General features: G+C 49.1%; 5 protein-coding genes across 5 annotated transcripts; 1 reads left to right on the top strand and 4 right to left on the bottom strand.

The window, feature by feature from the left end:
* Positions 1-1,578: 1,578 nt before the first annotated feature.
* Positions 1,579-1,887, bottom strand: EI90DRAFT_2879892 (uncharacterized protein; the record flags this gene model as incomplete). The annotated part of the gene is made up of 1 exon (XM_039053913.1): positions 1,579-1,887. A coding segment is annotated over one exon (309 nt), but the record flags the coding sequence as incomplete, so codon positions are not given.
* A 1,580-nt stretch (positions 1,888-3,467) lies between these two features.
* EI90DRAFT_3091273 (uncharacterized protein) lies at positions 3,468-4,461 on the bottom strand (the record flags this gene model as incomplete). The annotated part of the gene is made up of 4 exons (XM_039062380.1): positions 3,468-3,914; positions 3,977-4,012; positions 4,034-4,163; positions 4,280-4,461. The coding sequence occupies 4 exons, from the start codon at positions 4,459-4,461 to the stop codon at positions 3,774-3,776; spliced, it is 489 nt and encodes a 162-aa protein (XP_038908440.1). The 3' UTR covers positions 3,468-3,773.
* Positions 4,462-5,774: 1,313 nt separating this feature from the next.
* Positions 5,775-6,775, bottom strand: EI90DRAFT_483690 (uncharacterized protein). The gene is made up of 3 exons (XM_039067687.1): positions 6,303-6,775; positions 5,837-6,254; positions 5,775-5,804 (listed from the first exon to the last, which is right to left on the bottom strand). Exons 1-2 carry the CDS (start codon positions 6,420-6,422, stop codon positions 5,871-5,873), a joined length of 504 nt encoding a protein of 167 aa, XP_038908439.1. The 5' UTR covers positions 6,423-6,775; the 3' UTR covers positions 5,775-5,804; positions 5,837-5,870.
* Positions 6,776-7,777: 1,002 nt separating this feature from the next.
* Positions 7,778-8,369, top strand: EI90DRAFT_3022525 (uncharacterized protein; the record flags this gene model as incomplete). Its single annotated transcript, XM_039057784.1, has 2 exons — positions 7,778-7,867; positions 7,899-8,369. 2 exons carry the CDS (start codon positions 7,778-7,780, stop codon positions 8,367-8,369), a joined length of 561 nt encoding a protein of 186 aa, XP_038908438.1.
* Positions 8,370-12,114: 3,745 nt separating this feature from the next.
* EI90DRAFT_2884548 (uncharacterized protein) lies at positions 12,115-12,426 on the bottom strand (the record flags this gene model as incomplete). Its single annotated transcript, XM_039053947.1, has 1 exon — positions 12,115-12,426. A coding segment is annotated over one exon (312 nt), but the record flags the coding sequence as incomplete, so codon positions are not given.
* Positions 12,427-14,332: the final 1,906 nt, after the last annotated feature.

Genomic DNA, 14,332 nt, shown 5'->3' with positions numbered 1-14,332 from the left:
CATCATAATCAATCCCAACAACCCGACTATATTGACTATCAGCCTTCTTTGGCAAATTAGGTAGCTTTGCCTCCATGACCATTTGAGCATTGAGCAAATCTTCACTCAACGGAATTGTGTGTCCAGAAAACTTGCCGGAAATAGTGAAGATTCGGATGGGATCGGAGAGGTGGCCATACAATTTGTGGAAAGGTGATGACATTGGGGTGAAAGGAAGGGTTGATCGATGAAGGTGCCATGGTTCCCAGGAAATTACACGATTAATCCCAGGCTCCCAATCCGAATACGACACAAATTGCTTTTCTCGAGCTTCTCTCAAAAGTCTGAACGAATTGCAATTCTGTTAAAAAATGACGTCATGTTAAAATAATCGTGACACAGTGATTTTATTTGCCTTGAATTCATCAAATCCATTAGGGAATCCCTTGCTTCGTTCATCGATGTGTGCCAGGTGGATAAATGTAACCAAGTTTCGCGTGAGGAATATGTTAACCTCATCCTGCAAATTGGACCCTTGTGCAAAGAGCTGTGAGGGGTCCAAATGTTCTAATAAAATGTTGACGAGTATATCGGAGATGATGGGGTCGATGACGTTCTCTCTCCAGAAAATCGCTCCATTTTCGTTTATCCCCTAAAGGGAGAATGGTGGGCTCCCCGAACACATCCTGCTCACAACTATTATTGAAAAATCGAAGGAGTGGTAGTCCGAGGAAATACTTATTCACGTCCTTGATAAAGAATACTTTGTCATTTTCATTACCAATCGATTCCCCGTTATGAACTCTTTCATCGTTGCATGGTAGAATTTGACACCAAGCCACTTTCTTCAGAAAGATCGACAATTGAGCTGATTGGTTCCAATATGGCTAGGACCTCTTCCTCAGCAATTCCTAATAGCTGCGACATGGAGAACACACTCAGTGGCTCGAATGCCACAGTGATTGTGCCAACTAGTTGACGATACTTCGCGGCTATATGTGGAGGGACTCCAGATGAGTCGGACATATAGGCACGGCGAAGTATGGGCAAGTACTCTGATTTGACGTCAATGGGGGCACCGATGAGGTCACGGAAGTATTCAAACTCAGATCGAAGGGTTGCACCACGACGAGTTCGAACAGAAACATCCCGGACTCGGATTGAGGCGATAATCGGCAATCCACGACAGGCCGAGGCAAATGCATCGATATCCTTTTTTGACGGTTTCCAGGAAGACTTCTTGATGCAACCCTGAAGGCCTTCCTCGACCATGCGGCGGATAGTGTAGAACTTCTCACCCTTCGCGATAGCGTCCACATCTTCATATGGTATGACAAGGCCCTGAGCCCGGGCCTCATCCCAAGCCGAGATGACCGATGACTCTGGACGACAGCTGATAAACACAGCAAATACAGCCGGCAGCTCATTGAGGATAAGTACTAGCTTCATTAAGGACTCAAGTTCCTCCTGAGCCCCACACTCGTCCAGTCCATCCAAGATGATGATGAAGCGCTCCTCACCCAATGATAAGAGTTTGTTCATTGGATCAATAATCCAAGCTCTCATTTGTTTCTCCAGAGCGGAGCCAAGAACATCCTTCAATGAAGGTTGTCGGAGTCGACTGACGAGAAGACCCTCGTACTCGGCATTAAACAAGGCAAGCTGACGTGCAAGAGTGGAGGGAAAGTGCTCAATCGAAGCAAGTCCTGCACCCTTCCGATTTTTGTCCCAGAAGAAAGATGCTGCCAAGCGACCCTGTCTGTCGAGAGTTGACGCGACACTCATTGATATAGCAGTCTTTCCAGTTCCTGGAGAGCCGCGAAGCCAGACAAATCGGTGTTCCCGTTTCTCCAAGTGATCGAGTATCGATTCCTGAATCTGGACACGGGTGTTTTCCAGGCACTCCGACTTGCTTTCCACGGCAGAGTATTCCGCATTCGCTTTGTAGAATTTCGAGAGTTCATCTGGAATATCATTGAATTCCAAGCAGCGAAGGACAAGGGAGCGCAACGAACAGTCCACTGATAACCGAATTGTGTGGAAGAGATTTAGAGTTGTCGCCGCAGTCTATGGAGCATGCCCCAGTCAGTTAATGGACAGTCTGAACACTGACGGAACAAACCGTGAAACGGGAGACAGCATCACTGATACAGGACTTCACCGCATTTATCTCCTGGGATATCTCACTCGCTAGGACTACCCTCTTGGCAAGCTTTTGGTGTTTGAGCGCTTCAATTCGCCTCAATTGCTGTCTTAGGGCCCTGTCACCGGGATGTGAGATTTGGACGAGAGGGCGACAAAGTGAATGCAGATACAAGTTAAATTGTTGAATGAGCTCGCGAATTTCAGGAGGGAGCTGGCCAGTCCACAACAAAAGGGGCCTAAATATCGTTTCGTGAGCGTTTCGAACTTCATCGTCTAATCCCTTGAGACTTTCGTCATTGTTGTCAATAGTCTGCATGAAAATATGAAGGTTATATCATTAGATCGCAAAATTGCAACCCCCCTACATACGGACCTCATAAACTTGCAGCCACGTCAGAAGTATGCTTGGTATCTGATCGAGGTTTGGAATGGGGACGAACTTAAGAGCAGAGGCGGCAGTTTGGAGCACAAGCCTCGTGGCGGCAATGATTGTTTTCTTTCCGTCACCAGCAGGGACGGCTGAAGATGACGGTGTTCGATCTATCAACGATGGCGCATCTAAGCTCACGCCTGTGCGTTCTGGTAGTGTGTGAGTCTCAGTGTTGCCACAGATGATGGGTTCGCCGGGTATCAAGTGAGGGAGAACGGGAGATGGCGATGGATTAGGGAATGGCGGATCGGGCGTAGAGGGTTCAGGTTGTCTGGGATTGGAGGACTTCGATTGGTCGATATGAGTGGGATCGGGATCGGGACTTCTGCTGAACAGTTCAGCTATGGTGCGCCGAACAGAACTCCGCTGCTTCCGGCCGCGAGAACTACCACCAGTAGTAGTAAGAGGCCTAAGACGGGATCTATCAGATCCACCGTGACCTGTGCTAGTTGTTACATCGCTTTCAGTTGGAGTAGTAGTGGTCTGGAGCTTGGGAACAGGGGTCGAGGGTCGCAATGGGCCACTAGGAGGCGCAGGAGAGAGTCCCCTTCTGAAAAACTTCAATCGATCAGACATTGTGTATCAGAAATCGCGGAGCGTGTTGTGGGCAGAGAGGAGAGCTGAGCTGCCTCAACCACACGACATACACTGTCCTAACCACTGCCAAAAGCAGGTCAACAAATATTGAAATATCCTTCTGTCGGGGATGGGTTGTTAACTAAAAGTATTAGAAAACCCAAGAAGCCCACTTGTCTTTACTACGTTCTCTTGAGTATTTTTCAAATAATTTGGTGGTTGGAACCAAATAGCCATAAACGACGAAGACCACGCAGTCTTAGACAGGTGACCAGCCTACGTCCTTGTGTTTCCTGCCACAACGAACTATCCTATACATACACGAATATCCGAATTGATTGCACACACGAACACCAGAGTCTCGTCTGGTGTCCACCTTGTTACCCCTCTCGGTTATTCGCTCTTCAGCAATATGCTTCAACCCGGTTGCTTCGATTCTAATGTTCCAAGTCATACCAGAACAGCTCTAGATGACTTCCTAGTTCATCGTATAGGGATCCAAGCTATTGATGGTGGGCTGTGTCTGGCTGGGTGTCTTTGTGTGACGTCGACACAGATTTAGACAAATTACTTACCAGGCATCCACTATTTTGTTGGGTTACCAGCGAGTAATAGGACTAATGGGAAAAATATTATATAATATTCAATCTTGCGCGTACGACTCTATTGCTGTTGGACTCCTCTCTGTAGTGTCCGCTTTTAACTCTGATTGGTGACCTCGCACCTTCGGGTAACCAAGCAGCGGAGGTGTCCTATTTCGCTGTCGTTCTAAAACATGGAATACCTAATGATATCGAGCGTCACTACCCTTGAAAATGGGTGGGTGAAAGATGTCATTAATAATACTCCGAGTGATGACGAAGTCCCATCCGTACATGATATCTTCTCGATCAGGCTCTGTACTCTCAAACGGCAATTACACGAACACATCACAATGGACTTTTTATCACTTCCTCTCCTACCTAGTACATAATTGTGCTTTATGGACTCCCTCCGTTTCTTCTGCTCACGCGGAGTCCTGTCACCCCAGTGCCTCCGCGTGGCGCACCAACGTAGCTCCTTCGATCCTTCCCCTAGCTCTCCTGGTGCTTCCTCAGAGCCAAGAACTCAAAAGCATCGCCTCATGACTTGTCTCCTCTTTCCGCTAACCCACTCTGCTTCCGACCCGGTGAGGAGTAAGTTTGACACTCCTTTCTATTACTATCTGAATCTATCCAGAGCTTTGAACATCGTCGGCAAGGTGAAAGGAGTTTAGCCTTAAAATAATTTGGGAAAACAACGACGAACGGCCTGCTGGTTCTGCTCAGAAAATTTCGAATGCAGATCTTCATGCCGAACGAAGACAATCTGTTCGGAATGCGGTTCCTGGTGTTCACCGCATCGTCAGTCCTCAAAGTGACAAGATCTCTGCCAGTCTTGTAGGAGCAATGGGTCATAGGTGGATGTCAGATGGGGATACCATGAGTGCAGCAACCAATGCCGGGAAGATTGATTTGAATATATGCGAGCTGTGATATTGCATCCAGATCCCTGTTCGGGGTGGTGGTGCTTCGCCGTTCGACTCCAGAGCTAGAGAGGATGTTGTTCCCCTTCACCAGTGTTTTCGTTATCAATAATGTTCAAGCGCAGTAATATCCAAATCGGAGGATAATATATAACGCAGTGACAGAAAAACGCTCGAGCCGGGTGACTAACAAGTGGGGAAGAAAGAATCGCAACGACTGCGAACGTCGTAAACGACTTGCTAATTTTGACGACGATTGGAGCCATCATCCGGCTTTGGAGCAGAAGTCGAGTCCCATCCTTGCCGGACCGGAGGTGATAGAGATTCGTAATTCGTAGCATCAAACGGCACTCGATCACCATATGAGGTTCCTAGATGGTTGACGCAACCCATCCTGAAGTTAACCGGCGGGTACTGCATAGAGACGGTGAACTCTGTTCTACCGTCAAACCATACTGGCGGCCCCTCGCTTATGTTTCCCATCCAGAGCAATGGGGTTCTCCCTGCAACAGACGAATAGACGCCGAGGTCTTCAATCGCGCGTGCTTGGTGGGAGGCTGGAAAATGGGACACATTTAAGTCGTGCATCCGGTTCGGAAAGGTGCAATATCACCGGGGAGGATTGAGTCGAGGGATACAGAACCAGGGATGAGATATGAGCAAGTGGTGAGATTCATAATCTAAGAACTGACGCTGTAAGGCGCAATGAACTCGCCCGGCTCCGTCGACTAAGTGAAAGTGCTGACTCCATGAAAATAGCATGCTCTGGGAGGAAACCCGAGCGCGCGACGACGAGGAATGCCAGCTAGCAAAGAATTCGAGTAGAAGGATGGAGCGGAAGGGTCAGCGGAGTGGCTGAACGTGCGGGTCGTCAGTATGAGCGTTTATGTTGTCATACCAAGGCCTGTGTTCCAGCAGGAAAGGGGCCGTTGGGGAGAGTACCAAGACTCACGGGACCATGCCATGGCTAAGGGCGACAACGACCGCGGACATCTTAGTCGACTTAAACTAATATCACAACCGGAGCCGTCATCCGTCCTTGGAGTCCCATTCTTGTCAGTAGACGGAAGGCGGTAAGGATTCGTAGCATCAAACGGCACCCGATCACCATACCAAGCTCAAATGGTCGAAGATCATCGCGGGCGGCCAGAGAATTCTGTTCTGCAGTTGGTAGCTCCCCGCTCAAGTTTCCGGTGCACAATAGCGGGATTCTTCCGGCAACAGGTGAATAGACGTCTAGGTCTTCATGATCTGGGTCCCATCTAGGTCATGCTCTGCGTTCACTTCGGAATGTCGCGTCACCTTCTGCCAGGGGAGGAGTCGATGTATGAGGTATGAGCAAGTGGAGACTATGGGATTCATGATCCAAGAACTGAAATTCGCAACACGGTGACGCGCAACCGACTCTGCAAACCGGGAGAAAATCCAAGCGTGCGGCGATGAGGGACTGTTAACAAAGAATTTGAGCGGAAAGATAGAATCGGAGAGTGAGAAGGAGGAGCAGCGAGGCCAGGAGCTGAATGTGCGGGTGGTCTGAAGCCGATGTAAGCGGTATGTTGTCGTACCAAGGCCCATCGATCTTCCGTGGAAATCGTACGACAAATAAACCATTATCCGACGCTAGAGATCCAGTAAGGAAGGGGCCATTGGATACACCGAGATTGTTACCTGGCTAAGGATGGTTGGCGTTTCCCTCGTTATCCTCGGTAACAACACGATGCTACCATAGACAAATTCAAAGTAAGGTGGTTGGCTAGAAGTCCGAGGAAATACCCTGAATTTCTTCATCGTCGCGTGATAGGATGTGACGCTCCACCGCGATCACTGAGGAATCTCCCGAGGAACGTTCCGAGCGGCTTGGTCCTCCTCGATCGGCTATTCCTACACTATTTCTTATATAATCCCTGGGCGCTGGAGCAATAATTCTCACTGCGCCTTTCACACCGGTGGAACTCCTCCTGGACGTCCACGCTCCTTACTGCATAAGGGTCACAACTTCACATCAAACTTCGTTTCAGCACTCAGACCACCCCCCGCCTCTGCGTATACCAGGTCAGTCCTTCAGTCGCCCAGCGGAGTGGATCTGATTATTCTTGAGTGAGTTCCAAGCCAAGTGGCTCCATGCCGAGCGCAGGGTGAAAGCACACGCCAAGTGTTCCAATGGCACTACGGATGTCCCACCTCCATGGAAGTGACGGAGAGGAGACCACGAGTCGGACAGGGGAAGTGCATCTTGTTCGTAACACCGTCAAAGATTGAGGGAGGGTTGTGAACAACGCGAGTCTTACACGTGTCCAAAGTGGCTTTTCGGAGTTGCCAGAGAAGTAACCTTTCAACTCATACTAAGCGCCTCAATAAATCAGAGGTGCCACTGTGAGATGAGGATATCACTTGTCGCACTGCCTGCCATATCGCCGACGGAGTGTAGTTGGACCCAAAGGCGTATCTGACACACTTGCGACCAGGCCGAGTACTGCTCTCCACAACCAATCCTTCATCTGCGTCTCCTGTAGAAGATCGATGACATTATCTGATCGAAGGGAAGACTCCATTTCGTCTAGAAAGGTGCGCGAGGCACATGAACTCTATTCGGCATGTGGCGGCGATCTTCACAATAAGTACGGTTCCTGACCCATACCTTGTGTGATGTGATAAGTTGGTCAACGACACCTTGTTGGCCTTCTCCAAGAGTACCGAGTTGCCGGACAATCCATAGGACGGCAACCCACCTAACGAATGACTGTTTCAAAGAAGGAGAGTTCGCCATTTTAAGCCGGAACTTAAGAGACACATGATTGTAATGACAGTGCCGACGGCGCATGGTCTTTGGAGCTCTGCTTCGCAACATGCGCCCTTGTACTCTTCAGAGGCTTTGAGGCCCATGAGAAGCATAGTGTAAATCGCCGCTCCCCAAGCCATTGAAATTCTGGATGCTGCCATTTGAAGTTGACAGGAGCTCATCGTATCCGAAAGCAGCGTTCTCGTAGCCGTGCCACTCAGACAGGGATGTATCTTTCACTGCTAGAGAGCGATCATTCCATACTTGCGGAGGAAATTTATTTTTCCAAAGTAGGAGGCGGGCCAGCCGGTCGCCGCAAGGCCTGAGACACCTAAGTGGACGGAATGCCAATTTCCATCATGCAATGAAATGTGGTAGGAAAGAACCAAAACACAGCAAAAAGAAGAATATCACAAGGGACGAGGACTCGGGCGGCAAGACGGGACTACCAGAGGTTGGTGAAAGTTCATGCGCGTTGCAAAAAGGACAGAACTCCAAGCGAGCCTGTTGATGGGGAACACGACGAACAAGGCCCCGATGCTCTGGAGGAACGTTGGCCGAACTTATGTGCACCGCCGTCATATGAAAGTCGGGATGTGAGAGTTCAAGAACAAGGTGGACTTCAAGCTGGGGAGCGCTTCCGGAAGCAATGGTTCGATACGCACACGCCCTCGCTTCGAGCGCTGCAGATAATCTCAATTGATCGTTCTGTTGAGGCTGCTTTAGCCTACGTAGTAAACCAGAAGCCTACCGGCGCAGTTTCGAACCCCGGGAACTATTATTCTCACCTTGACCAAATAGCTGGCAACACGTCGCAAGAGTATTCAAGGGTGACACCTACCATATTTCTACTGTGCTTGCTTGGCTTTCGCTCGAATCTGTGCCTTACTCACCATATACAAGCTTCAGCGGACGTAGAAAATGACAATAGGCTAGGATTCCTCGTCCTCTTGTAGTGAACCCACCTACACTATCCACGGAATGGTTTTCTTTTGCGGTGATGCATGAGCATCGTTGCAGATTGGGCCCAGGCCACCTGAGGTTGAATTATGCTCGGTGGTAAAGATGTGTTGGCAAGGCTGCGAGGATCGGATGGAGTATATGGATCAATAGCCACCTCAGGCTGATGCTGGTGCGTTGAGAATCCTGATGTGTCAGGATACCAATACAATAAAAGGGTTGCTCTTTCCAGGCATGCGTGATTCTGGAATGAAGTCGTCGAGAACCACACTGCTACCGTGGGTGGGAGGGCTTAAGCCTGGATAACGATACCTGTCCCATTTCTTTGCGCGTTGGTCTTGGGATCAATCCGAATGCGGCTCAAATTCTCTTTGGGATTTCAACTTTCGCCGGCCTCAGGTTTCGGCGCGATCAGGACGGGATGGGGACAGGGGGGGCGGAACGGGGTACTCTTCGAGCCTCATAAGTTCATGGGCTAAGTCAGGATGGGATCACTCATACGTTGGCTTTATTTAACGCGATGCAAAGACCGCCACTTTTGCCCAGATATCTTGTGGCATTAAACGCTCGCACACACACACACACACATATCTAGCATTTATATAACGTTGGTTTCTTGTCACATTGAGTGAAGCAGAGGATGAACGCCGGGTGAAACGATGGAACTGTCAAATGAAATACCGATTTTTCGTACGTTTAAAGAAGTGATAAGAGAAAATTTGCTTTGGGCAAGCTTTTCAGTGCCTCAAATGGACAGATATATTCATTCTGATACGGGGTGGAAGCGAATTGGGGAACTATGGAAAAGAGCAAAATCAAAAAGTCTGTGGTCGCAACGCTGTCATTTTGTCCGACCCGGGACTAAACGGCAGTGCAAGGGAAGAGTGATCATAGATCCGTTGAAGCCCGAGCTGTACTTCGCCGTAGCGAAAGGAAATCTCGTCGGAGTCCAGAAAGATGGAAGGCGACCTGGCGAAACTTTGCGATCCCCCCTCTGATCGTGGATAGAACGCGCAAGGTAAATAGGAAAATATTTCAATTGGCCACAAACATCCTAAACGACTTGACTAAGATCGACAATGATTGGAGCCGCCTGCCGGCCTTGGAGGAGGATTCGAGTCCCATCTTTGCTGGACTGAGGGCTGTACAGAAGGGTAGGATCAAATGGCACTTGATCACCATACCAAGCGCCTAGACCTTCGGCGCCATAAGAAACAACTGGTTGGTACTCCTTGGGAATAACGAATTCTAATTTGCCATTGAAGAACATTGGTAGCCCAGTGCGTTTTATATCGGTTCCGAGCAGTGGAGTTTTTCCTGCAGTGGATGAACGGATGTCAGACTTCCACCACTCCTCCTCCCCCTTGTTTTGCGAAAGAACATAAAATGGACACTTAATCCAGGACGCGTCCAAGTTATGCCCCGCATCTGTTTTGGAACGATGTATATCTGCTGCGCCAACTTTTGTCAAGGGAAGGGTAGGTCGAACGGATACAGGATCAGGGATGCGATAAGAGCAGGCAGGGGGAACAGCGGGATTCATAATCCAAAATTTGAAATCCGTTACACGATAATGCGCAATGAGTTCACATGAATCTGTCGACCAGGTGAAAGCACTGAGGCCATCGAAAGCGCCGATATAACGCGCTCCTGGAGAAAACCCAAGCGTGCGACGGTGAGGAATAGTGAGCGTGCCATGGCGAGGGGAATCATCCGAGTGGGAAGGAGGAGAAGCAAGGAGCTGCATGTGCGGGGTGTCCAGAATGGATATGAGAGTCATGTTGTCGTACCACGAGTTACCACTGTTCCATGGGACTCGTATGATAAATAATCCGTTATCTGATACTCGAGTTACAGCAGGAAGAGCGCCGTTGGGAAGAGTGCCAAGGTTAATGAGGGTCATACCATGGCTAAGGATGGTGATATTCCCCTCATTGTCCTCGGCAGCAACTCGGTGGCCATGGACAAATTCGATCCAGACTGGATGGTTGGGTGGATCGAGCTGGAATCGGGAAATCGTACGCTGACGGTGAATATCGGCAAGCTCGATGACACCGCTACCAATACCAAGAGCTATATGATGACCATCAAGGGAGAGTGCTGCACATGTCACAATACCATTACGAACATCAGGGTCGTTGAATTGAGCATCATACTCATCACGACTATCAGCCTTCTTTGGCAAATTAGGTAGCTTCGCCTCCATGACCATTCGAGCATTGAGTAAATCCTCACTCAACGGGATTCTGTGCCCGGAAAACTCGCCGGAAATAGTGAAGATCCGGATGGGATCGGAGAGATGGCCATACAGTTTGTACAAAGGTGAGGAGGATGGGGCGAAAGGAAGGGTCGATCGATGGAGGTGCCATGGTGCCGAGGAAGTCACATAAGCGCCGGACTCCCAAGACGCATACTCCACTGATTGCTTTTCTCGAGCTTCCCTCAAGAGTTTGAATGAATCATGGTCCTGTGTGACATTATATTATTTAAAATAAGCGTGGCACAAATGAGTTCACTTACGGTGAATTTATCAAATCCATCGGGGAATCTCTGATTCCGTTCATTGGATGGTGCCAGGTGCATAAATGTAACCAAGTTTCGTGTTAGGAATGTATTAAACTCATTCTGCAAATTGGACTCTTGCGCAAAGAGTTGTGAGGGGTCTAGGTGTTCTAATAAGTATTGACGAGCATATCGGAGATGATGGGGGAGATGATGTTTTCTCTCCCAAAAATCTCCCCATGTCCGTTCATCTCCTAAAGGGAGAATGGCAGGCTCCCCAAACACATCCCGCTCACAACTATTATTGAAAAATCTGAGGAGCGGCAGTCCGAGGAAATACTTATTCACATCTTTGATAAAGAATACTTTGTCATCTTCATTACCAATCAAATCCCCCGTTATGAACTCTTTCATCGTTGCATGATAGAATTTGACACCCTTCGGGTCATCCGAGGATCCTTTTGAGGAACGCTCCAAGCCACTTGCTTCAGAAAAATCGACAATTGAGCTAATTGGTTCCAATATGGCTAGGACCTCTTCCTCGGTGATTCCTAATAGTTGCGACATGGAAAACACACTCAGTGGCTCAAACGCCACAATTATTGTGCCAACCAGTTGGCGATACTTCTCGGCTATATGTGGAGGAACTCCGGATGAGTCGAACATATAGGCACGGCGAAGTATGCGCAAGTACTCTGAGTCGACGTCAACAGGGGTGTCGATGAGGTGACGGAAGTATTCGAACTCAGATCGAAGGGTTGCACCGCGATGAGTTCGAACAGAGACATCCCGGACTCGGATTGAGGCGATAATAGGCAATCCACGACAGGCCGAGGCAAATGCGTCGATATCCTCTTTTGACGGTTTCCAGGAAGACTTATTGACGCAACCCCGAAGGCCTTCCTCCACCATGCGGCAGATAGTGTGGAACTTCTCATCCTTCGCGACAGTGTCCACATCTTCATATGGTATGACAAGGCCCTGAGCCCGAGCTGCATCCCAAGCTGAGATGACCGATGACTCTGGACGACTGCTAACCAACACGGCAAATGCAGCCGGCAGTTCATTGAGGATGAGTACAAGCTCCATTAAGGACTCAAGTTCCTCCTGAGCCCCACACTCGTCCAGTCCATCCAAGATGATGATGAAGCGCTCCTCACCCAGAGACAAGAGTTTGTGCATGGGTTCGACGATCCAAGCTCTCATCTGCTTCTCCAGAGCAGAGCCTGGAATGCGCTCCAGTGAAGAAGGCTGTCGAAGCTGATTGGTAAGAAGGCCCTCGTACTCAGTGTTAAACAAGGCAAGCTGGCGTGCAAGAGTAGAGGGGAAGTGTTCAATCGAATCAAGTCCTGTTCCCTTTTGGTTCTTGTCCCAGAAGAAAGACGCTGCCAAGCGACGTTGTTGGGCAAGCGTTGAGGCGACACTCATCGATATAGCAGTCTTTCCAGTGCCCGGAGAGCCACGAAGCCAGACAAATCGGTGTTCCTGTTTCTCCAAATGATCGAGTATCGATTCCTGAATCCGGACACGGGTGTTTTCCAGGCATTTCGACTTGCTTTTCACCGCAAAGTATTCCGCCTTTCCTTTGTAGAGTTTCGAGAGTTCACCTAATATATCATTAAATTCCAAGCAGTGAAATCAGGGGAAAACAACCAACGGTCTACTGATGACTGAATTGTGTGGAGAAGGTTCAGAGTTGTCGCAGCGGTCTATGGGGTATGCCCAAGTCAGTCATCGGACAGTCTGAACACCAACGAAACAAACCGTAAAGCGGGAGACAGCATCACCGATGCAGGACTTCACAGCGCTTATTTCCTGGGTTATCTCAGTCGCTAAATTTACCCTCTTGGCAAGTTTTTGATGTTTGAGTGCTTCGATTTGCCTCAACTGTTGTTTAAGGGCTCTGTGACCAAAAGTTGGGATTTAAACGAGAGAGCGATGAAGCAAATGCACATACAAGTTGAATCGTTGAATTAGGTCACCTATCTCGGGGGGAACCTGGCCAGTCCACAACAGGAGGGGCCTAAAGATCGTTTCGTGAGCCTTTCGAACTTCATCGTCTAATCCCTTGAGATCCTCATCATTGTTGCCAATGGTCTGCATGTCGGAAAGACGTGAAAACATCTAATCAATTTACACGATCGCAACATTTACGAACCTCGTAAACTTGGAGCCACGACAGGAGTATACTTGGTATCTGATCGATGTTTGGAATGGGGACGAACTTAAGGGCAGAGGCAGCAGTTTGGAGGACATGCCTTGTGGTGGCGATGATTGTTTTCTTTCCATCACCAGCAGGAACGGGCGAAGATGACGCTGTTCGGTCTATTGGCGATGGGATATTTAAGCTCTCGCCTGGTTGTGCGTGGAAGATGTGCCTACCGGGCATTGTATGAGAGATATCGATGGTCCCCTCAGGGAGGAAGGGTGATGGTGATGGATTCGGGGATGGCGGATCAGGCGTAGAGAGGACAGATTGTTTGGGGTGGGGGGCCCTTGATTGGTCGGTACGACGGTTGGGATCGGGGCCGGGACTTCTTCTGAACAGCTCAGATATAGCTTGCCGCAAAGGCCTCCTCTTCTCTAGATCTCGAGAACTGCCACCGGTTGACGCAGTAGTAGTAGATTTAAGACGAGATTCTTCAAATATATCACGATCTCCACTAATGGCTACATCCTTTGCAGTTGGGGGAGGATTGATCTGGATGTTGGGAACATGGGTCGAGGGTTGCGATGGACCGCCGGGACGCTTGGAAGAGTGCCGTCTCTCGAAAAACCGAGAGAACCCAGATCGGCCAGACATCGTGCGTTAGCAATCGCTGAGGGGGTGCTGAACAGTTGGGATAGGTAGGCCGCTCACCCCACGACAAATAAAGCAGTATGGCAAATACGAAATGCCCTTTGTCGGCACAAAGCCGGGACGTTAACAACGCTACCGAAATCATTTCGCTGGATAACAAACTCCGAAAATCTGCTTGTGTTGACCATGCGCCTTTGGGTATTTTGCAAACGATGCAGATTTAGCATGGAAATTGAGTCCTCAGCTAGGAGTTATCTCAGGCTGGTCCGAGGAAGGCATCACTAACACGGCGAGAATCTCGCGAACGTGGCTTTGTCCTCATATTTCTATGGCGAACTATGCTCGAACTGATTCCGCACAACCCAGCATCGATATCCTGGACCCCTACACGATGAGGGTGATATCCTGACCTGTTCTGGTAACTTGAGTCAAAGCAGCTGTGCTGAGGCACATTGCCAGAGGGCCACTGAGGGAGGGAACTATATGAGATGCTGATGTCCGTGTGTCTGACTGGATGTGTAAGAGTGGCTCGGCCATATCACTCAACGTAAACGTTATTAGTAAAAGCTGACGCTGTTCCTTTTTTGCCTTCCCACGTTATGCCTTGTACATAATCATTTTGGCCAACCGTTAAGTCGCGTTAGTCATAGGACGATG

Source organism: Cantharellus anzutake, assembly GCF_015039405.1.
Source record: "Cantharellus anzutake strain C23 chromosome Unknown EI90scaffold_159, whole genome shotgun sequence".
NCBI lineage: Eukaryota > Fungi > Basidiomycota > Agaricomycetes > Cantharellales > Hydnaceae > Cantharellus > Cantharellus anzutake.
The sequence above is the reverse complement of the archived record's forward strand: the minus strand, read 5'-3'. Positions and strand labels throughout refer to the sequence as shown.